Source organism: Typopeltis vanoorti, chromosome 2, assembly GCF_054136105.1.
Source record: "Typopeltis vanoorti isolate ZY-2024b chromosome 2, IOZ_Tvanoo_1.0, whole genome shotgun sequence".
NCBI classification, from domain to species: Eukaryota; Metazoa; Arthropoda; class Arachnida; order Uropygi; family Thelyphonidae; genus Typopeltis; species Typopeltis vanoorti.
Genome location: NC_143550.1, coordinates 124,777,101 through 124,799,762, shown reverse-complemented (window position 1 = coordinate 124,799,762; position 22,662 = coordinate 124,777,101). Strand labels below are relative to the sequence as shown.

Genomic DNA, 22,662 nt, shown 5'->3' with positions numbered 1-22,662 from the left:
ATGGATGTAGGGTATGGTGATGGCATTTTTAAAATCTTGTTGACGAGAAGAACGGGGAATGGGGGAGGAGTTGATTATTTTTTTGATACTGTGATCGCTGTAGCCATTGGAGAGGAAAGTTCTGTGTATGTGGTTAAGCTCAGTAGTGAGGGCAGTTCCACTGGAACAAAGATTGTGGGCTCTCTTGGTAAGAGTTTTAATAATGCCATATTGTTGAGAGGGGTGGTGGTGGGAGAGTTTGTGAATGTATCTGCCTGTGTGTGTGGGTTTTCTGTATACGGTGAAGGTAAGTGTATCATTAGGCAGGCGTGTGACTAAGGTGTCTAGGAAGGGTAAACAATTGTTCTTTTCCTTTTCCATAGTTAACTGGATTCTTGGATGTAGACTATTGAGATGACTGAGGAAGGAGTCTAACGTGTCTGGGCCATGAGGCCAAATAGAGAACACATCATCTACATATCTTAGCCAGATAGGTTTGAGTGGGGCTGAGTCTATGGCTCGTTTTTCGAAATCTTCCATAAAGAAATTGGCAAGGGGGGGTGAGAGGGGGGAACTCATGGCAGTTCCCTCTATCTGCTTGTAGATTTTGTTGTTCCAAGAGAAATACCCAGAGTTAATGGAAAAGGAAAAGAGATCTAAGATGTCAGAGGGAAAAACGTTTTCTAAGAGAGATAAGGTGTCAATTAAGGGAATATTGGTAAACAAAGAGGAGATATCAAAGCTTACCAATATGTCTGTCTTCTTCAAGGTTAAATTTTCTGTGAGGGCTTTAAAGTGGGTCGAGTTTTTTATATAGGAAGGGGACCTTCCGGTGAGGGGGATCAGAGAGTTGGCCAGCTGTTTAGATAGTCTATAGCAAGGTGCATTGGTAGCATCCACTTAAGCCTCTACACACGTATATATATCTAAATTTCTATATATATAAACATTCACTATATATTTCTTAGTTTTAAAACATTCATGAAGGGGTAGTGTTTTGTCTGTTTATTGTTCCGACAGAACTTCTCATTATCAGGCTAACTCACACAAAGGTTCAACCCCCGGTTGAATTTAACTGCTGGTTGTTTGTGTGCCGCTTCAGGTTTTGTGATGTCTTAATGACATCAAAAATTGGACAACAGTTTTAGTTAGATAATGTGTTTGCCAATGCAACATATGGTTTTACTTGAGTCTATACAGCATAGTTTCTGTGGGGGGAGACATTAATTAGTTAGTGTCATTTTTATCCCCATTGTCTCTAATTGCACTATTTGTTGAGAAATATATTACACAGACTGCAAATGTTTCTGTACCTATGCAATAAAACTACTTGCTTTTCTTGTGTCTGCAGTACAGTAGCTGTTGGGGAGAGTGTGTTGTTTACTATGGGGAGGGAGTTATTATCGCCCTGACATGAACATGTTTAAACTTTTTTTCGTGTGCAAGGTAAGGTATATGTGAAAATTTACTTTCCGAAAAAAGAAATTTTTATTCAGATGGCTATCTTCAATTCTGCTGAAGCTGAGTTTGTTTCAGAAGATCACTTTCTTCGCCCCCCCCCACTAGTTTGCTCTGGGTTCCTGATAAACATCACAGGGACATTATGTAACTACACAATGCCCCCACCCAGCTTAAGAATCTAACATGTTATACCATGTTGAAATCTCAAGCCAATTGGCCAAGTCTCAAACGTCATATCCAGGTGGATACTTAATGACATAGTGTACCATGAGAAGATGACTGGACATTTGATCAGAAGCTCTAGTTGCCTCTCTCTCTCCACATTCTTTTAAGGATATGGAAGTCCCCTCCTAGTTATCTAGCTTCAACTCTAAATCAACCTTCATTTCATAATTGCCAGTAATTTCTAAGTTTAACATTTTTCACATAAAATATATTCACATGCAACTCAACATTTGTCATTATGATCTTCTTCTTCTGCAGCTTCTCCCACATAAGTGGGATCACTGTTGATAACGAGTCTCCTCCACACCTTTCTGTCTTGGGCTGTCACCACATCCAAGTTCTTCATCCTCAAGTCCTCTTCTACCAGCTCCCTCCATCTCTTCTTTGGCCACCCACGCTTCCGCCTTCCTTGCACATCCATCTACATGACCCTTCTTCCCACATATTCGTCCTCCCTCCTCATCACATGACCAAACCATCTGAACCTTGCCTCCTGTATTTTCGCTCCTAAGTTTGTAACTTTCACTGCTCCCCTGACATAGTCATTTCTCAGACGATCCTCTCTGATCACACTGCACATCCACCTAAGCATTCTCATCTCTGCTACTTCCATCCTGCTGCTGTTATTTTTCCTCAGGGCTACAGTTTCTATAGCATATGTCATAGCTGGCCTCACTACTGTCCTATAGATTTGGCTTTCAGATTGATTGGCACCCTCTTATCGCATAACACTCTAGCCATCTCCCTCCAGTTCCTCCAACCGGCTTGTATCCTGCATCCTTCTCAGCTCCTCCATCTTCTTCCACTGTTGAACCTATCTAAAGTCTCTCACCTTCCTGATGACATTTCCTTCCAGCTCCAGATCTGTCTCCTGTCCATCACCCACTGTGCAACACATATACTCTGTCTTACTTCTGCTCAGTCTCATACCTCTCTCTGAGAATCTGCACACAGCAAGATGTCATCTGCATACAACATTGTCCAAGGCACATCTTCTCTCACCTCCTCTGTTACCACCTCCATCACAATATTAAACGGAAACAGACTTAATGCAAGCCAACTGTTACTTGAAAACTTTCCGTCTATCCCAGACAGGTCCAAACACTTGTCTTCACATTTCTGTACATTTCTCGCACCAACCTGATATATTTCTCCGGAACCTTCTTCTCCCTCAGACATCTCCAGACTTCTTGCCTTGGCACTCTATCGTATGCTTTCTTCAGATCAATAAATGCCAGATGTAGCTCCCTTTGTTTCTCTCGATACTTTTCCATCATCTGCCGTAACCCAAAGATAGCATCTGTTGTTGATCTACCAGGCATGAAGCCAAATTGTTCCTTTGCAATCTCCACCTCCTTCCTCAATCTACCATCAAGAATCCTTTCTAGGATTTTCATTGTGTGAGACATCAACTTTATTCCTCTGTAATTATTACAGTCTTGTGCATCCCCTTTACCCTTGTAGATGGGGACAAGAGTACTCTCCCTCCATTCCTCGGGTATATTTTCCTGTTGGCAAACTTTCATGAACAGGTCCCACAGCAGGTCAATTCCCTCTTCCCCCAGTGCCTTCCATGCCTCCACTGGAATTCTGTCGGGGCCCACCGATTTTCCATTCCTCATCCTATTCATGGCCTCTGTCACTTCCAATCTACTGATGTTCTGCACCATCCCCTCAGAAGGCTGCCCATCTTCTCTGTGAGTCCTTGCATTTTCCTCATTGAAAAGTCCCTCAAAGTATATTTTCCATCTGTTTCTTATGTCCACATCTCTCCATAATACACTTCCTTCAGCGTCTTTGATCTGCCTCACATGTCCTTTGCTGCTTTATTTCTGCATTTTGCTAGTTGGTAAATTTTTCTCTGTCCTTCCTTTGTTTCTAATTGATCATACAGATCTTGATATGCCATGGCCTTCGCCTGTGCCACAATTCTCTTGGCTTCTTGCATTCTCTCTCTGTACACCTCTCTGTCCTCTTCCACTCTTGACTCGTCCCACTTCTGCTTTGCCTTCCTCTTAGCTGTCACTGCCACTTGTACATTATTATTCCACCACCAACCCTCCTTCTGCTCTCTAATCTTTCCGGATGTCTCACCAAGCACCTCGATTGCACAGCTCAGGATTACTTTTGAATTATGTTTCCACCAATCTTGTACACTTTCCAGTCCATCTCTAACACCCTCTCCCTAAAACGATTCCTCACGCTCTCCTCTTTTAAGTGAAACCACTTAATTGTCTTCATCCCATGGCATCCAGAGGTTCTTATCTTCGATCTTATTTTAAAGTCTGAGCACAGCAGTCAGTGTTGCTGTGCTACTTGATCTGTTGGAATTACTTTACAATTTGTCACGACCTTAAGATGTTTTCTTCTAGTCAAAATATAGTCAATTTGTGAACTATTGTTACCACTCCTAAATGTTATCAAATGTTCTTCCCTCTTGTAGAAAAATGTGTTCACAATTGCCAGATCAAATGCTACTGCAAAGTCCACAACCCTCTCTCCTTCCTGGTTCATCATTCCCACTCCATGGCCACCATGCACCCCTTCACAGTCTCTATTCTGTCTCCCTATTTGTCTGTTCAAGTCTCCTCCGACAATCGCCATCTCATTTTCTTCCAGTTCCCTCATTTCTTCATCTAATATGTTCCAGAACTCATCTTTCTCCTCTGCTGTACAACCAACTTGCAGGGCATATACACATAATAAGACCACCTGCTCTTCTCCAAGACCCAATTTCATTCGCATGATCCTTCGTTCCTTCTACCCACTTCCAGTACTTCGCCCTTCATTCTGCCACACACCACAATTCCTACACCATTTCTTCCCTCGTTATTCGCTCCAGAGTAGAACAATTTATATCCATCTCCCAGTTCCTTTGCCTTCCCCCTCCCCTTCCACCTTGTCTCCTGCACACATAAAATGTCCATCTTCCTCATCATGTCTGCCACCTCTCTTCCCCTTCCAGTCATGTGATGATACTACAAAATCTAGTATTAAATGTATAATAACAGAAAAATGGCATCTGATGATCGTGTGATACTGTTTTTATAACTATTGCCAAATGTAAGTTTAACAGCTAGCATACTGGGGTTAAAAAAAAAAGTTACTAGCTTAATGTTTAATGGAAAAAAACAATAATGAATAAATGTCTTAGTAGGTCTCTGTAAGATATAAACACATAACAAAGATATAAATACAAAGGCAAGCATGTGTGTGTGTGTGTGTGTGTGCGTGCATGCACATACAATTTAAGATACTTCTGATAAGAAAGAGTAATAACAAAATCTGAATTAAAATATCCCTAACCTTCATCATCATATCAATTGCTTCAATTGCTTCCAATTTGGTATCTGCTACTATAACTCCTTTACCAGCTGCAAGGCCACTGGCTTTTACTACAAGAGCTTTGTAGGATGCACTAAGAAAAAAAGAAAATAGAAGAAATTAAAAGTACAAGAACTTCTTGACTAAAGTAAAATAAATTCCTAAAGGAAGTTGCATTAACTTTTAAACAGCGCTTATCAAATATTTATTATTTCATCAATATATTCCCTGCTTCTGCTTGCTTTATCAAATGAACTCAAGTGGTTTAAGCTTGAATTCATTTGATAAAGCTTCATTCAACATAAATGATCAGCATTTCATGAACTAGGCTTTGATATGATATATCAGTGGAAGATGCACTGCTTGGTAAGAAGTCAAATGACACTACTATGGGCAAGGTGCATCATGTCATGTAATATGTTTGGGTATAAACTGGAGGAATATGATGCTACGAAGTAAGTACAACTGTATCCTGGTGTAATGGCTGCGAGAAGGGAACTGAAAAAGTTTGAACGAGGCATCGTGATAGGATGCAATGTTGCAGGGGCTATCTGTTCAGCAAATTGTTGACAAATTGAACCATCTCAGACAAACAATCAGTGATACCATACTGAGATGGAAGCACAAGGATTCAACTGCAAGTGCTACCCACAGTGGATGATCCACCACACTCACAAAATGTGACCATAGGCTGCTACAAAGGATAATACATAAAAATCACCATTCATTGGCTGACGTGTTGAATGTGGAGTTACAGGCATTGGCTGGAAAAGGAATCTGCACAAAAACATTTAGAACCAAGACTCACAACTGGGTTTCCATGGTAGGACTGCAATATGCAAGCCACACATTACCAGAACCAACATGCAGCATCATCTTAAGAAGTGCAAAGAGTGTATACAGTGGGGCATGGAAACCTGGAAAACTCTATTAAGAATATTTCATATTACTATGAAATTCTGAGGTAGCAATGTCATGGCTGGTTTGGCCTCAGACCTTTGTTTGTGGTGCCACAAACACTGAATCTGAGAGGTATCTGAACATTCTGGACAACGCAATGCTTTCTACTTTGTGACTTTTCTGAAGAACTGGCCATTGTCTAATTCAGCAAGACAATGCAACATGTCATAAGGCCGCTGCTGTGTACCGCTTGGTATGTGGACATGAATGCCACCACACTTGACTGGCCTCCACAGAGCTCGGATCTATAAAACCTATTGAACGTCTGTGGGATGAATTGGAGAATCAGATGAGGTTAAGAGATGTCTGCCCAGGACCTCATTACATGCCTAAAGGAAGAATCGTCCAAAATTCCCACTGATTGCTATTGTATACTTGTGGAAAGTATACCCCATAGGATTGCTGTAGTCATCGTAAAGAAATACATCGTATTAAGGTGGATGCCATGGCTGCTTGTTCCACACACTATGGTGTCCACTGAATTCTTTCTGAACAGTGTATATCTCCACACACACACACACACACACACTAAAACATATTGAAATATCTCATACAATTCAATATTTTTGTTTTGCACTGCAATATTTGTACTGAAAACACCAGAAAATCCTATTTGCCAGTTTCAATATATACAATAATTAGCTAACTTTTACCTTAGAAAAAATAAATCTCGCCATAAATTTTCTGATCCAACTTTAAAAAAAGTAAATAATAAATTAAATACTAAATATTAAATAAATCTATGAAACAGGAAAATATCTGCATTACCAATCCTCTTTTATTAATACATTTATAAATTATTTACACAAATATTTACAAATTACAATAGAAAACCAGGCAGGCAAAATTTCACAAATATAAAATATGATTTCCACATATTCAGATAGAATGCGATGTACAATAGCATAGCACAACATAACCAGATCTTATGGCTTATATAACTGAATATCATCCAGTATAAAGTTTCCAATATTTCTGTCAGATAACCTCTGTTACTGAAAGCCTCAACTTCAACACTGAAAAATGCATACTCAAAAAATTGATGAAAAGGCAGTGGAGCTAGCAGAAGAATTAAAGAAATATTATATATTAACATAACTGATGCTAATGAAACTAAGAAGACCAAAAGAGATAGAACTAGTGTTAATGAGACTAAGAAAATCTGAACAATAAGATGATTTCTTGTAGAAAGGCTTAGACGTTGGTTATACATTCTTACTAAATAGCTTAAGGAAATTACAACATACAATAGAATATACATTAAAATAAATTTTAATACACTTCCAATATTTTGGCAACGTCACGTTGCCATTATCACAGGAACTTAAATACAAGATGCGTGCACGCAAGCACAACACACAGTAAATGAGGAACGAAGCAGGAAGCTATTCTTTCTCCTAAAAGTCCTGATGGTGTCCCCCCCCCCCCGCAGCAGGTAATGTTGGTATTCTTGGCTGATTGGGCTGAAGGTCTTCTGATGTAGGTTTCCCAAATTTGGGGCAGTCTCATATACCCAAATCTGTTTAGGTTTGGATTGTTTCTTAGGGCTGAGACGCCCAAAAATATATAAAGAAGATATTTGCCATTACATCCCATAGTGGATGACATTGATTCCCCCACATACAAACTAGCTAAACATTTGGCCAAAGCCCTCACACACTATACTGGCAACACACCTTCACACATAAAAAACTCAACCCACTTCAAAGCCAGCATAGAAAACCTTACACTCAAACACACTGACGTAATGGTCAGTTTTGATGTCTCCTCCCTATTCACAAATGTCCTACTCAAAGAATCCTTAAAGCTAATCCAAGCTAAATTTCCTCCCGATATCACAGCCCTATTTCAGTTCACAATGAACTCAGGCTATTTTGTTTGGCAGGGAAAATTCTACAAACAAATAGAGGGGACAGCTATGGGTTTACCACTCTCCCCACCCTTGGCCAATTTCTTTATAGAGACCCTTGAAGAAAAAGCCTTAGCCTCTGCCCCACAAAAACCAACCATATGGCTTCGCTATGTTGATGATGTGTTTGCTATTTGGCCACATGGTTCCGATGCACTCCTCTCCTTACACACTTAAACAACCAACACCCCAGAATCAAATTCACCCTGGAAGAAGAAGAAAACAACTGCCTTCCTTTCTTAGACACACTAGTCACCCACCAGCCTGATGGAACCTTGGTTTTCTCAGTCTATAGAAAACCCACCCATACAGGCAGATACATTCAACAACAATCCCCCCCCCCTCACAACAATATGGAGTCATTAAGACACTACACAACAGGGCTAAACTTATCAGTTCAAATGACAATGTCCTAACCACAGAACTAAACCACATCCTCAACACTTTCTTAGCCAATGGCTACCCCCCCCCCAAAAAAAATCCAAAAAATATTGAAACATATAAACGACAACCCCCCCCCCCTTTACAACAAGGATTACTCGAAATCCATCACCATTCCCTATATCCGAGGCACCTTGGAAAAAATTACAAATCCTTAAAAAACATGACTTAACTTCTTGTTACAGACCTTATAAAAAATTGGCATCCCTTATCAGCTCCACTAAAGACCAATCCCCCCCCCCAGACCTATATACCTGCCTGCTTCGTTCCTCATTTACTGCGTGTTGTGCTTGTGTGCACGTGTCTTGTATTTAAGTTCCTGTGATAATGGCAACGTGACGTTACCGAAATATTGGAAGTGCATTAAAATTTATTTTAATGTATATTCTATTATACGTTGTAATTTCCTTAAGCTATTTAGTAAGAATAAGATGATGTCAGTCCAAAAGATGAAGACGGTCCAAATAATATTCTCTCAGGGAACCCTGTAACCCCTAGAGAGCGGGGTTACAGGGTCCCCTGGGCCATAAGGGGCAATCATCTTGATTGTAAGGGAAGTGGCACTCTCATGGACCCCTAGCTGGATCTATCCTCTCCTTCTTCTACTTTGAGGAAGACCCACTTACTTTAATCTTTCCTATAAGGCCTTATCAGCCAACTCTTCTTACTTTATGACCCTTGTGCTATTAGAGTACTCGAGGGCCATGGGGTCTTTTCATTTCTGGCCTTACAACTATGTCCTCTCTATAAACCTTACTATATTTCTTCTATAATCTACCCTTTCCCCTTCTATATACCCTATTCCTCCTATGGGTTTAAATTCGGAAGAAGGCGAGTTCAGAAGCCTTAAGGTAGCAGCCTTACCACTGAACTATTCCATCGTCAGGCTAGTCCCCTGACATGGAGAACATAACCATACTTGTAAGCTGACAGAAAAAGATAATCGGATTGAATCTATGGGAAACGACCCTGGAATGGAAAAGGGAAAACGAAAATGGAAACGACAAAATATAATACACATAGCAAACTGGAATGTAAGAGGAATAGCATATAAAGAAATAGAATTAGACCAGTTATTAAATGAAAGAAATTTTAAAATAGCAGTAATCACTGAAACAAAAAAGAAATTAAAAGGACCTATGAGAACTGAAAATTTTAATGTGATATACAGTGGAGTTGACAGAGACCAAAGAGCACAAGCAGGAGTCATGATTTGGATTCATAACTCCCTTTCAAAACAGTTAAAACATTATAAATTATGGGATGAAAGAATAATAGAAGCTAGAATAAAAATAGATAGAGGCTATTTAACAATAATTGGTTTATATGCCCCAGAAGAAGGAAGAGAACAGGATAATACTGATTTTTATAATCAGCTACAAAACATATATAATAAAATAAATAAAAATGATTACATAATTTTAGCAGGAGACTTAAATGCAAGAATTGGAAACACGAAAATTAATAATAATATAGGAATACAAGGAGAACACACTCTAAACAGAAATGGTAAAAAATTGATTGACTTTGTAGTTTATAATAACCTAAAAATAATGAATTCCTTCTATAAACATAAAGACATACATAAATATACTTGGGCAGCAAGAGGATGGAAATCAATATTAGATTACTTCATATTAAATGAAAAGACATCAAAATTTTCACTAGATGTTAGAGTTCACAGAGGATATGAAATAAGCAGTGACCACTTCCTTGTTAAAATAAAATTAAGATTACCACCTAAATGGCTACAAGTAACAAGAACAGAAAGAAAAATTGAAACATTTGTTTATAAAACTAGACTATTGAATGACACAAATGTACAATGGCTATATGAACAAAGAATTAACCAGTATCTAGATAAAATAAAACAAAATGAAGAAATAGAAATAGAATGGCTTAATATAAAAACGACACTAAATGCAGCAGCAAATGAAAGCTTAGGAAAGACCAAAAAATTCAATAAAAGAAAAAAACTGAAGATCTGGGATGATACAATCAAAGAAATAATCAAAAAGAAAAAAGAAGCCTATCACAAATGGTTAAGCAGTAAAAGATTAGAAGATGAAATAGAATATAAAAGAATAAGAGCCATAGCTAAAAGAGAAGTCAGAAAAAGACAGAGAATCATGGAATAAATTTGTTTCTAATTTAGAACATGATTTATATAAAATAAGACCCAATGTATATAAGATTTTGAAACACCTAAATGCAGACACCAAAGAAAACATAAAATTAAACACTGAATTGAAATTAGAAGAATTTCTAAATTACTACACAGAACTATGGACAGACAAATATTTTAAAAAAGACAACTGGCAAACAATTAACGAAAATGAAAAGGAAATAACTGAAGAAGAATTAGAAATCAGCCTGAAAGAAACAAGAAACGGAAAATCACCTGGAGAAGATAAGCTAGGTTCAGAACTATATAAATACGCAGGAACAAGATTCAAAGGAAGACTCTTATTATTTTTAAATAAAATTTACTCAACTGGTATCCCCCCAATAGAATGGAAAAAAGCAATTGTGATTCCTATCTTTAAGAAAGGTAATAGAGATGACCCTAAAAACTATAGAGGTATCAGTATACTAAATTCATGTTACAAAATATACAGCAGAATCTTAAATAACAAACTAATGAAATATTCCGAAAACTTTATTCTAGAGGTACAAAATGGATTTAGAAAAGGACGATCATGTATAGACCCAGCCTTCTGCCTAAAATTAATAATAGAGAAAAGAAGAGAATATAATTTAGAAACACATATTGCATTTATTGACTTTGAAAAAGCATTTGACAAAGTTAAAAGAAACATATTATTTAACATATTAAAAGAAAGACAAATACCAAATAATATCCTAAAAGCTGTCACAAGCATATATGAAAATAATCAAATACAAATAAGATTAAATCATGAGCTATCATATACAAGAGAGATAAACCAAGGGGTCCGACAGGGATGTCCCCTCTCAGCAACTCTTTTTAATATCTACTTAAATGAAATAATAATAAAATGGAGTAAAAATTTACATCAAGGAATTAAACTTTCACCTACAGTTAACTTAAACACTCTCCTCTTTGCAGACGACCAAATAATAATTACAAATTCTGAAGATAACTTACAGAAAGCTATTTTAAATCTAAATGAGATATCCAAAGATTATGGTATGATAATATCAACGGAAAAATCAAAAACTATGGCCTTTAAAGGACAAGATCCAGCAAGAACTAAAATAGTATTAGATAACAAGATCTTAGAACAGGTGAATTCATTTAACTACCTAGGATGTATGATCACTTATGAAAATGAAAAAGATATAAACATAAAAATTGCAAAATATTTAAAAATAACAGGAGTAATTAACTCTATATTTAAACCAAACCTAGTTCAAAAACAAACCAGGCTAAAAGTATACAATACATTAGCCCTACCGGTCTTAATGTATGGAAGCGAAATCAGGACAATAAAACAAAAAGACAAAGATTAACAACAGCAGAAATGAACTTTATGAAAAAAACTGCAAAGTATACCCTATTTGATCACAAAAGAAATGAAGATATTATGAAAGAATTAAACCAAGAACAAGAACCAGTAATTGAAAAAATTAAAAAATATAAACATAGATGGATGGAACATGTTCAAAGAATGAAAACAGAAAGATTACCAAAACAAGCCTTAAAGTACAAGCCATTAGGAAAAAGAAAACCAGGACGTCCTCTTAAACGACTCAACGATGACTTCTAAGGCCAGAACAGGCAATATACTAGGCCTAAATCCTTGATACGTATGATGATGATGAAGATGATTTATTCAAACAGTAGGGATCAAAAAAAGGAAGGAGCTATGGTATTCAACTATAGCTACAGCTATAGTTGATTACCAAATGGGTCTTATCCTTTTCTGATTATAGCAAACACATACAAACTGGAAGGTACATACATAAACAATTGCACCATCATTCATCCCAAGGATGAATGATGGTGCAATTGTTTATGTATGTACCTTCTACAAGCATCTACAAAACATTTCCACACAAAGCCAGAGGTTTTTGTTGAAATAGCACAGCCCTTGCTACTGCTACTTAGGCACCTTTGCAACACTTTAGCTAATGGTTATAACCCTATAAAATAGATAAAATACTGCATGCCCTCTCTCCATCCCTGCTGCAACTTACACACAAGATCGCAATCACAGCAAAACTATTCTATCCCTTATATTCAAGTATTTCATTCAGAAAAGATAGCTAAACATCTCTGTAAATATTATATCTATATCACTGGCAAACCACACATCCAATTAGAATTCTTCCTCCATTCTCCAACTTTATCTTCTTACTCATCCTGTAATGCATAAAATTGCTTGTGCTTGCATTTAGCTTACTTCAAACAGACTGGTAAATTGGTTATTATCTGCCTTGAAGAACACAAAAAATTACGTCCATGATCAGCTGCATGGCAAATCAGGACTGGCAGGCCATGCTCTGGATACTCCATGCAGGATTAAATGGAAGAAGACAGTGTACACAGAAGTCGCTATAGGTCTAAGAGACTACAGAATCAGCTTTAGCTATGAAGAACTCCCCAACCTTAACAGATGAGGCTGGAATGCAGCCTAATTTGCAGATCTGGGAAACAGATCGTTGGCTAATAAGGCATTCTAAGACCAGATTTAGCCTGACTTGTCTGAATTCACTGTTATCAGGACCACAGGGGTGCAGTGTTAAGACATTAGTTCCTTTTCAATTACAATTTTAACTTCTTCTACAACTATCCAATTAAGTGCTGCATGTTTACCACATTTATGCTTTTAAAATGCTAGTTGGAATGCCAGTGAAATATTAGTAGGTTCAATAAATAAATTATTTGAAAACATAAGTTTCTCTTGCTTAGCATTTCTGTGGAAAGCTTTCGGTATTGAGACCACATTTTAAGATAAATAAAGAGTTTAATAAAAACAAGCAATTATAATCCTACAAGTTTCATTAACTTTTCAGACTTACATCATCAGTGGTACTAGAAAAAATAAGTTATACACAACAAAAGACTAGAAACATCAATTGCACATATTAGATGTTATCATAACTTCACAACTAGTACATGCAAATAAGTAACCAAAATAAAAATGTTAAATTCATTACTGTATGCATGTTCTGTGGCATCATGTGCGTTATATCCGAGGTCCATGACAGTTAGATTTTTAATGAAAGTAGACCAAACTAGTGTAAGATAAAGCCTTGATTTTTATTACACCGTATAGGGATCCTAAACATTTGCGAGGCTTCCCTGAACATTCTCATAAAACAATTATGATCAATATATGGCATTTTTGTTTGTTGTCAAACTACTTGATGGCTTGTAGTAGTTGTGTGGGATGCCAAGCCTGATTTATGCTGTCTTCTTTTTTTCGACACCTTTTACTTGTTCAGAATGCAGATATCCCCTGACCTTCCTATCTAGCCTATATAGCAAATGCCACAAGAGCAATGGATCTCATAAACACCTGGTTTCTCACGGGATGATGTGAAGGTTTTGGTAGATATAAGAATCTGGAGATTTTATGCAAAGGTAAAAAAGCCACTTTGATGTCATACTCATGGAGCAACATAGCCAGTTTGTCTGTAACATTCTTGATATAAGGTAGCTTGATTGCATTCTTAAAATCTTGTTTAAGTAAAGGAGCCTACAGGAGGTGTATAAGAATGCTATTGATTGTCCTGGGTTCATAACCATTGAGTGCAAGGTTCTGTCTTGAGTAGTGCAGTTTAATTGATGTGCTGGATATATTGTATACTCTATCTTGCAATGTTTTAATCATGCCTATCTTTGTGTAATGATGGTGTGAAGTGGTATTTAAAAATCTTCCTGTTGTGATATGTTTTCTCTACACTGAAAAGGACAGTCTTTTTTCTTCTTCATTTATTTTGACAAGGGATATCAAGGAAAGGTAATTTTTTTGCGATCTTCCAGGTCAAGAGTAAATTTTATATTGGGATGTAAGCTGTTCAGATAATATTTGAAATTAATTAATTCATCCATTGTTCCTGACCAAATAATGAAAATATTGTCAATGTAATGCAAAGTTTTGGTTTTCTTCTGATCATTTGTGATTGCGTTCATTTCGAAATTTTCCATAAACAGGTTGACTAAGGCTGAAGAAAGGGAAGAATCCATGACAAGTCCTTCTTTTTTTCAATAATTTTACCTTTTCAATAAAATGTAAGCTATTTTTTTACAAATGATTCGGTTTTTCCTATGTGTGGTGATACCAGGTTGCATATTGCCAAAGGCATCACTGATTCAGAGCAGTAAAGAAATCAATTGCTCTGAGTAGCTCACACTTTTGTATGTTCTATAGTTACGCATAACGTAACAAAACTATCATCAGTTCAGACACAATAGATTTATTTTTGTTTCTTTTTAACACGATTCAAAGATTCCAAATGTATAAAAAATCCATGAAGTCAATATTCATTAAGGAATATTTTGTATGTATAAATAATATAATCATCATCAGTTCAGACACAATAGATTTATTTTTATTTCTTTTTAACACTATGATTCAAAGATTCAAAATTTATAAAAAATCCATGAAGTCAATATTAATTAAGGAATATTTTGTACACAAATAATATAAAAAACTACTTAATGAATTTTTGCATTAGGTCTATTATTTTCAATATTCTCTGCTAAACAATGTTTTCTTTTCTCTTTCTTCGTTGGTCTACTAGACTGAATTCGTCATCCTGTTTTTGAAATTCCTCTATTTACTCTCCGACTAACAGATGTAGGTTGAACCTTCTTGCTTCTTTTAAAAGATCACTTCTCAGCAATATATGTTGAAATTTGTGCGAGTGTTTTCAAAGTTTTCAATATTGTTGTCAGTTTTACTATTTGAGACGTGAATTCTGGAGAATGATGAGTTGAGGTAGTGTAGCATATTCTTAAGCATTCATCTCTCATTTTTTTCATTTCCTCCATGTGTAGCTGTTTTGAATCTTCTATTGATATAATATGTCGTGGAAGAGATTCAAATTCTGTTTCATCAACAGTAATATAAAATGAGTGCTTTGGTTGTGTGTTGCGGAGATTGATATTTAAATCTGATGTAATTATATTATCATAAAAATCTTCTTCGATGTTATTTCCAAGTGCCAATTTAGCAATATTTCTTTTATCCATTTTTGTTAAACTGGTGACGTGTGGAATGCACACCGATATTTTTCTTCCATGGTGCATAAATGTTTACAATATTTGCCACTTTTAGATTCAGAGCAGTAAAGAAATCAGTTTCTCTGAGTAGTTCACGCTTTTGTATGTGCTATAGTTACGCATAATGTAACAAAACCGTCACCAGTTCAGACACAATAGATTTATTTCGTTTCTTTTTAACACTACGATTCTAAGGTTCAAAATTTATAAAAAATCCATGAAGTCATTATTTATTAAGGAATATTTTGTACATATGTATATGTTTATATGTGGAATCAGCACTTACAACATTACTGCAAACATTGGCTTATTAAAATATTTTTTATTTTTGCTTCTTTTTAACTACTGGCTTCAGTAGTTTCTTTTGTGAGATGAGGTTAAGTTGTAAATGTTTTTATGTGGAATCAGCACTTACAACATATGTTTATAGAAAACTGAAGTAATAATCGTGTATGCTGGTAATTTGATAAACATTTTATTGCAGGTAAGTTATTATGCCAATGTCTCGCAATACACAAGAATGTCAACTAACTATAACAGTTGTCATTATATATTATTATAGAGTAAATTAAATTATTACTGCAAACAATGCACATCATTATATATCATTATTGAGTAAATTAAATTATTATTGCAAACATTGATGTTATTAAAATATTTTTTTTTTTTATTCTAGCCCCAGAATATGGTAGAGGAAAACATTAGAAAACTGGTGAAAGATTTAATTTATTGTCTGATTATGAAATAACTGAACTTTGAGTAAAAGACGTGGAATTATTTAATTTGACAATTAGAGTAAAACTATTAGATAAAGAACCAGAGGAAGGGTGTACACAATGGATAAGTCAGTTTTCTGAATTAACAAATATTAATTGGATAACTTAAGAGGTGCATAAGGGTCAAAGCTGTATAACTGAGAGGAGTCCACATAGCCTATAAAGGAATGCAGAGAACCATCCAGGGCTTCTGATCTAATGTCCAATCCTCACCTTCTCGTGGTGCATCCTGTTGGGTATCTATTTGGATACCGAATGAACGAGGATGGGCTGCCAATTTGGGATTTAGCCAACCAAATTGTATTCTTATTGGTTAAACCAAAATAAAAATGATGGTACGACATGACAAAATTTCATGCCGCCTGGGGCATTGCCCAGTTAAACAAGGCCCCCGTTGTTTTCGCCAGGGATCCAGGGGGAACAGCCAAGAGTCAGCTACTGGAACAAAGTTGAAAACACACCCCAACTCAACATCACCAGAGTTAAAGATCAGTACTATCAACATAAGAAGCCTGAATGGCAAAAAAATGGAGCTAGCCGAGGAATTCGATAAGTATGAGATCCACATAATAGGGATGACTGAAACAAAAATGACAAAAACTGATGAGATCTTTCTGAACAATAAATACAAAATGTTATATTCAGGCAATGACAATCAAGGAAAAGAAGAAGAAGCCATAGTATTCAACACAAAATATGAGGCTAATCTTCTTGAATGGCAGGCAGTCTCAAGTAGAGTGATGTGGGCAAATATGAGAATGGGGAACTGGTCAATGAGACTTATTTCTGCCCATGGTCCCACAGAAGGTTCTACTAAGGTAGAAGTGGAGGAATTTTTTGATGCTATAGAAAAAAGCAACTGACACAATGAAAAAGGAAAAGTTGGTTCTTGTTGGGGATCTGAATAGCAGAGTAGGAAATGATTGTCAGACATACAAAAATATTTTGGGAAAATTTGGAGAAAAGAGCAAAGCTAATAAAAATGGCAAATACCTGTTGGATTTCTACTCAGGACATGGACTGGTTATTACTAACACCATGTTCCAACATAAAAATGTGCACAAATTCACATGAAGAGAAGAGGTAAGAAATAAGAAAAGTCTCATTGACTATGTTATTGTTGATAGTTACGTTTTCTCCCTTGGTGCAGGACACCAGAGTGTAGAGAGGAGTTGAAATTGGAAGTGATCACTATTTAGTCTTGAGCAGGATAAAATTGAATTTCATATTGAAAAGAATGTGACATGTAAGAAAGTTTTAAAGCGAATAAAAGTTGAGCAGCTCTCAGATGTTAACTGAAGACTAACATTCACAAAGATTATTGAAAAAAAAAATGAAAGAGTTTGAGAACAGGAATCAAACCTTGGAGATTCAGTGGCAAGCCTTGAAGAAACCCTGATTGATTCAGCCAGAGAGGGATGTGGTGAGGTTCTCTGCATGGATAGAAAAATCAGGACTCCATGGGGGACACAGGAAATTAAAGAGGCAGTGAAGGAAAAGAAGAAATCATATCAAAAGTTCCAGAAAAATAAGTCGGCTTTTGCTCTTAGAGAATACAGAGACAAATGTAAGAAAGCGAAACACTGTGTAAAACTAGCTAAACAAAAGTCATGGGAGGACTTCGGCAAGAACATAGAAAATAAATATCAAGAAGGTGGCAAAATATTCTGGAGGTTGTTGAAGAAGCTTAGAAATGGAGGAAAGAGTACTGTAAAAAGTTAGAGATGATAAAGGTGACATGAAAACAGGAGAAAAAGATATCCTTGAAGTATGGAGTAATTACTTTGAAAAACTGCTAAATGAAACAAGCAGTGATAGCACAGTGGTAAAAAACACTGACCAGGTATACAGTCAGGAATGCATATCCATACTTGAAGTAGAAAAAGCCATCAAAGGCTTGAAATGTGGAAAGGCAGCAGGAGTAGATGATATTCGATCAGAAATTCTGAAGTATGGTGGTATAAAAGTCTTACAGTGCTGCACTGCATAGTTCAGAAAGCCTGGACAGAGGGACAAATTCCTGATGATTGGAGTAGAGCTCTAATAATACCCATATATAAGAAATGAAATAAAACTGAATGTAAGAATTACAGAGGTATTTCCCTACTGAGTATTCCTGGCAAGATCTATGCAAGTATACTTGAAAAACGGTTGAGAAGAATTGTGAAAGAAAAGCTTGGTGAAGAACAAGCTGGATTCATGTCAAATAGAGGCTGTAAGGATCAGATCTTCACTTTACGACAAATAGTTGAGAAAACATGGGAATATAACAAAGATCAGTATTCAAGTTTTGTCAATCTGGAAAATGCATATGACAAGGTGCCAAGAGAGAAGCTATTCAATACGCTACAGTTATATGGTGTCAATTGGGCATTATATCAAGCAATACTTAGTCTGTATTTGAGTTGTAAGTCGGCAGCTAGATTTGAAGGATGTACAGGAAGATGGTTTAATGTTAAATCTGGTGTGAGAAAAGGATGTACATTATCCCCTCTGTTATTCATTATCTATATGGATCACATTATGAAGGAAAGTGGTATTAAACATGATATCAGAATTGGAAATGTTAATGTCAGCTCTTTGCTTTATGCGAATGATGTAATATTTCTGAATAAATCCGCTACAAGTTTGCAAGATTCCCTGACTAAATTGAATAACTGTTGTAATAGATATGGTATGAAGGTCAGCATTAAAAAGACAAAGTCAATGAAAATAGGTAAATTGTTGAAAATGTCAACTGCGTTGTGAACGGGGAACTTGTGGAACAAGTAAAACATTTCAGCTACTTAGGCACGATTTTTACTGAAGATGGTAAATTAAATATGTAAATAGACAACAGATCAACAAAGCTGGTATGGTAGGAAATCAATTGAATAAATTCATATGGAATAAGAGAGAAATTAGTCAGAACATTAAACTAGCTGTATAAAAGACTGTTCAAACCAATTTTAACTTATGGATCTGAGAGCTGGGTCAGAAGTAAAACACTTGACCAAAGACTAGAGACTGCAGATATGAGAGTCATGAGAAAGATTAGAAGCATGAACAGATGGTCAATGGCAATATCATATTAAAAACGAGGATATTAGGATAGAACTTGACATTGTCAGCATCCGGGAATGGGTTAGCAGAACTAATCTGAGGTGGTATGGTCACTTAAACCCAATGGGCGAGGAAAGATTAGCAAAACAAGTGTTCTCTGCCAGGTTGGCAGGAAAACGACCCAGAGGAAGACCAAAATATAGGTGGATTGATATGGTACAATGTGCCTTAGACGATAAAAATATAAGATCTGATAATGACAATATTGGAGTCTTGACAAGTAACAGACTGATTTAGAGGAAAATTATAGATAGAAAGTTAATAATGATGTAAATTTTTCATGTAGTACTATCATATCCTGTATACCCCTTGAGGGTACATGTCAGGAATTTGATGATGATAATGATGATGATCATTATTCTTGTGTAAACATGCATATATTTCTAATCATTATGTCATAGTATCGTTAAAAAAATCAAAGGATATAGCATGTAGACTTAATGATGAAAATCTGGCCAAGCAGATGAACATTGATAAAAAAAAAAGTCTATTGTTCATCGCTATATTGACTCTGAAATTATAGATATTGTTCTGAATCCTGGTAAAAACAGCAATAGTTATGAGGATAACAATAATGAATAAAACAAATGTACAGGTTGGCCATAAAATAACTTTCCCTCTTTGGATGCATCTGTAGCTAAAACCAATAAACGGAATGAGACCAAATTTTATATTGAGACTTTAGAAGGCATGGGGAGATGAATTTCGCAAAAAAAAAATTTAGTACCAAAAGTCCCCGATAGGGGAAATTTTGGCTTAGCCGAAAACAAGCGGATAATTACATTAAAGGCAGATAAAATGGAATAATAACATTTCGACGGTGTAAGCGATGGCTGCATCATGAATTATTAATAATTATCATTTGTAATATGTGTGTGTCCTTAAGTTGCTGGGTAGAGCGAATAGCATGATCCTATAAAGTCTAAACATGAATAAGCAAATTTAGATGGCATTTAGATGGGAATTAAAAAAAAAAAAAAAACTTATGAAGGGAGAGAGTATTGCAGGAATAAATATGTTTGATGGAGCAGAAAATCATCTCATAAAATTTGTTAAACATGTTACGTGTATTTCTGTATGTGTATATTTTGCTCCATTTTCCAAGAATTTTATTTTGTTTACCGAGACTCAGTATACATAACATCCGATCATTATCCGCTAATGCTTCATTGTCCTCTTCAGGAGGGTAATAAAACATTAGTGCTTCACTTTTCGCCGCGTAAACATTGCGTCACATTCGCGTTAGTTGTTTTAGTTTAATTATTATTATTATCATCATCATTGTAACCTGGCATATATCCAGCTGGAATGAGTGATGCAGCTGTCGCTTACACCATCGAAATGTTATTATTCCATTTTATCTGCCTTTAATGTAATTATCTGCTTGTTTTCTGCTCCATCAGCGCCAAAATTTTCCCTGTAGGCAAAATTTGGTACTAAATCTTTTTTTCACAGAATTTATCTCCCCATGCTTTCAAAAGTCTCAATATAAAATTTGGTCCCATTCCGTTTATTGTTTTAGCTACAGATGCCTCCAAAGAGGAAAGTTATTTTATGGCCACCCTGTAGATGAAAACTTACTATTGACAAATTTACATTTGATCCATTCACCTGCCAAAGTTAATTCCATTGGCAGGTGAATTGATCAAAAGACTAGAGAAATGCACATGAAGGAACAAGAACTAATAATGAGCTTTGATTTGATGTACAAAAAATTACAGAAAAAGATCAAGACATTAAACAAGTTTGATATATGATGTTTCCCCTGCAATATCAAATATCCATGATGAATCAGCTACAGTTGCTATGAAACAGATAATAATCCATGAGCCCTCAACCTCCAGCCTTTGAGATTAGCTCTATAATCCCAAATAAAATTCAGAATTTTGCCACTTTGAGAGGGTACTATTGTAGCATTCTTTGTAAGTACAGCAATTAATAAATATGTTTTCATTTATATTGCACTATACTGATAAATGTATCATTTCTACCTATACTATTGTAAACATTACATTAAATCATTTAATTGATATTTCTGCATTTAATATCTGTTAAATTAATAATTCTGTTTCATTGACACAAACAAACTTTTATTTTATGAGTCACACTAATGTGTATTTCATTTATTCACATTTAATTTACATTCGATATTTAAGTTTCTAGAAGTCTATGACACTTTAGATACATGGGAGAGTTATAATTAGCAGGTCAGAGGTGTAATTATGAATTATTATTATTATGCGACCTCTGTTGGTCTGGCAAAACGGTTCATCAAGCGTCTTTGGAACCAAGGGCACAGAAAATTAGTGGTGTAGCTGTATAACATTTTATTAAATTAGGAAAATTTATTAAATGTTATTAAATACTGTACTATTATATTGTTATATTAGATTAAATATTAAATACAGTATATCATTTAATTGATATCAGATAAAATATTGTGCACTAAAATATAACGTTAATAAAATCACTCTATCATCATACTTCAGAACATAGTCTTTAGCTGCTTGTGGATCATTAAAAGATTTCCATCGAGCTGTTGGAATATTATTTCTGTCCATAAATGCTTTGGCAAAAGCTTTACTAGCCTCAATTTGGGCAGCGTTTTGACTTGGTCCAAAGCACTTGAGACCAGCATCAGTTAAATAATCGGCAATTCCTGTAAAGAGAAAGTACTTTTATTATTAATACAGATATGACAATTATTTGTATATTCAATTACTGATTCTGTCAATTAGAATCAAGAGAATCCTTAAAATGCCTCCAGCTAACAACACAATAAAACAGGATTACAAAAACTCAATCTCGCTTCCTTATATCAAAAATGTTACAGATAAGCTAGCCAAATTAATGAACAAACACAACATAAAAGTAGCCTTCCTTCCTATGGAAAAAATCTCAAGATTCCTACATCGACAAAAACCACCTCATCATCCTCTTAAAAAACCAGGAGTCTACAAAATCCATTGCTCTTGTGGGATTTGCTACATAGGACAGACAAGAAGATCAGGAGAAATATGCATGGCTGAACACCAAAAAGACGTACAATACAAAAGAGAACAAAAAACGAGTCTTGTTTTCCATACCACTTCCACTGGACACGATGTACTCTGGCAAAAAACGACGATGTCATACATAGAAAACAAAAGTTATATAAGAAAATTTAAAGAAGCTGCTAATATGCTAAAAACCCAACCCAATGCAATAAAAATCAAGGTTTAATTCTCCATCAAGTGTGGTCAGCTCTAATAAAAAATCGACCTCAATCTGAG

At 35.7% G+C, this 22,662-nt stretch overlaps 1 protein-coding gene across 2 annotated transcripts in view; it reads right to left on the bottom strand.

Annotated features, from left to right (window-relative positions):
* Nucleotides 1-22,662, bottom strand: part of Gart (trifunctional purine biosynthetic protein adenosine-3 Gart) — a 270,858-nt gene that overhangs the window by 193,390 nt on the left and 54,806 nt on the right. For both annotated transcript variants that reach the window (XM_090408017.1, XM_090408026.1), the window contains exons 4-5: nt 21,875-22,049; nt 4,972-5,083 (exon numbers count right to left, since the gene is read on the bottom strand). In XM_090408017.1, the coding sequence (XP_090264143.1) occupies nt 4,972-5,083; nt 21,875-22,049 (287 nt within the window). The remainder of the gene's footprint in view (nt 1-4,971; nt 5,084-21,874; nt 22,050-22,662) is intronic.